This window comes from Octopus bimaculoides, chromosome 22 (assembly GCF_001194135.2).
Source record: "Octopus bimaculoides isolate UCB-OBI-ISO-001 chromosome 22, ASM119413v2, whole genome shotgun sequence".
In the NCBI taxonomy this organism is placed as follows: Eukaryota; Metazoa; Mollusca; class Cephalopoda; order Octopoda; family Octopodidae; genus Octopus; species Octopus bimaculoides.
In genome coordinates this window covers 30016728-30018277 of record NC_069002.1, presented here as the reverse complement: position 1 = coordinate 30018277, position 1550 = coordinate 30016728, and the positions used below count along the sequence as shown (strand labels likewise).

The following is a 1550-nucleotide window of genomic DNA, read 5'->3' as shown; positions in this document are numbered from 1 at the left end:
ATACATATACATATACATATATATATATTATGGATATAATTTTAAGCCTTCACTGTATATTGATTATCGAAAATAATCTAATATTCGGGCATATAACACTTAACGGGGAAAAAATGGACATTTAATACGCGGTAAATGTGCTGAACTATTACACCAACAGACTCACCCTTTTTTTCCCATTAAATTTAGGAACTAGGAGTTCATAGCGGTGTGTAAACATGTACGTATTCTGCGTAAATTAAGAAACTCACATACACATACACATGCAACCATATCCACATACACTCACAACGACAAATACACAGAGAAATACTCAGATATTCTAACACACACATTGTCACGCAGACGTACACTTGTACCCATATATACACGCTCACATATATACACACATATGCACACTCACACACACTCACTCACACACACGCACACACACACACACACACACACACACTCACTCACACACATATATGTATACTCACACACACACACACATATATATATACACACACACACAATCATACGCATAGTAACTTATATACGCATTGTCACACACTCGTACATCTACACACATCTACACGCATATATGCATATATCCTCACACACACACACACACACACACACACACACACACACACACTCACACACACACTCTCACACACTCACATGCACTCATTCACACAGATTCACACACAGTCACACACACACACACTCACCGCGACAAATACACACACATATACTCACATATACAAATAGACACATTCTCACACACTCATGCAATTACACACATATGCACACATATATACACACACTGACACTCTCACACACTCATGTACACTCCAGTCTCACACACCTTATATTATAAATATCTATACATTACTCAACTCTCTGATCGTTTTGTTGTTATTGTTCTCGCTCTTGTTGTTGTAACTGTTATTGTCGTTGATTCAGCACTCCGCAGTGAAGAAGGCGAGTATTTATTGAATGGTAATACCAACAAGAAGTCTCCCAGTGTCACCAAACTGGTGTCTGGTGCCATCTTCTATTATCACCATTCTGTCTACAAAGCAAGAGGATTGGAGACACTTCACGCGGAAGGAACCATAGACAGAGACCTTGTAGTCCTTGTGAGTCGGAAACCTTTTAATATTTTCCTATTTTCTCGTTTGTTTTAACCCATTACCTACCAGTGATCTCATATGAGATCACTTAAAAATTACAAATTTCATAATTATCTGTCAATATTTACACATATCTAACCTTTTTGCTATATCTACTAGGTATATTTCTCTGATATTCAAATGAGGTTTGCTAATTTTTCACCCAATATCTCGCTTATTTCTATTTAAAATGTTATTTTGAAATGTTATTTTGATCATTCCAGCGTGTTTCTAAGTCTGTTTTATGCTAGAAATCAAAGTTTCATAAAAAATTCCAGTTAATAGAATTATGGGAAGTAATGGATTAATATTAATTTGTAGATTTTGGAATTTTTTTTTTTTTTGTAAGTATGAAAATAAAAAACAAATATATGTCAAAGAGCTTAGACAGCC

At 35.4% G+C, this 1550-nt stretch overlaps 1 protein-coding gene across 1 annotated transcript in view; it reads left to right on the top strand.

The window, feature by feature from the left end:
* LOC106868249 (ADAMTS-like protein 2) overlaps nucleotides 1-1550 on the top strand; it is a 66711-nt gene that overhangs the window by 41876 nt on the left and 23285 nt on the right. The window contains exon 4 of the mRNA XM_052975683.1: nucleotides 949-1124. Within this exon, the coding sequence (XP_052831643.1) occupies nucleotides 949-1124 (176 nt within the window). The remainder of the gene's footprint in view (nucleotides 1-948; nucleotides 1125-1550) is intronic.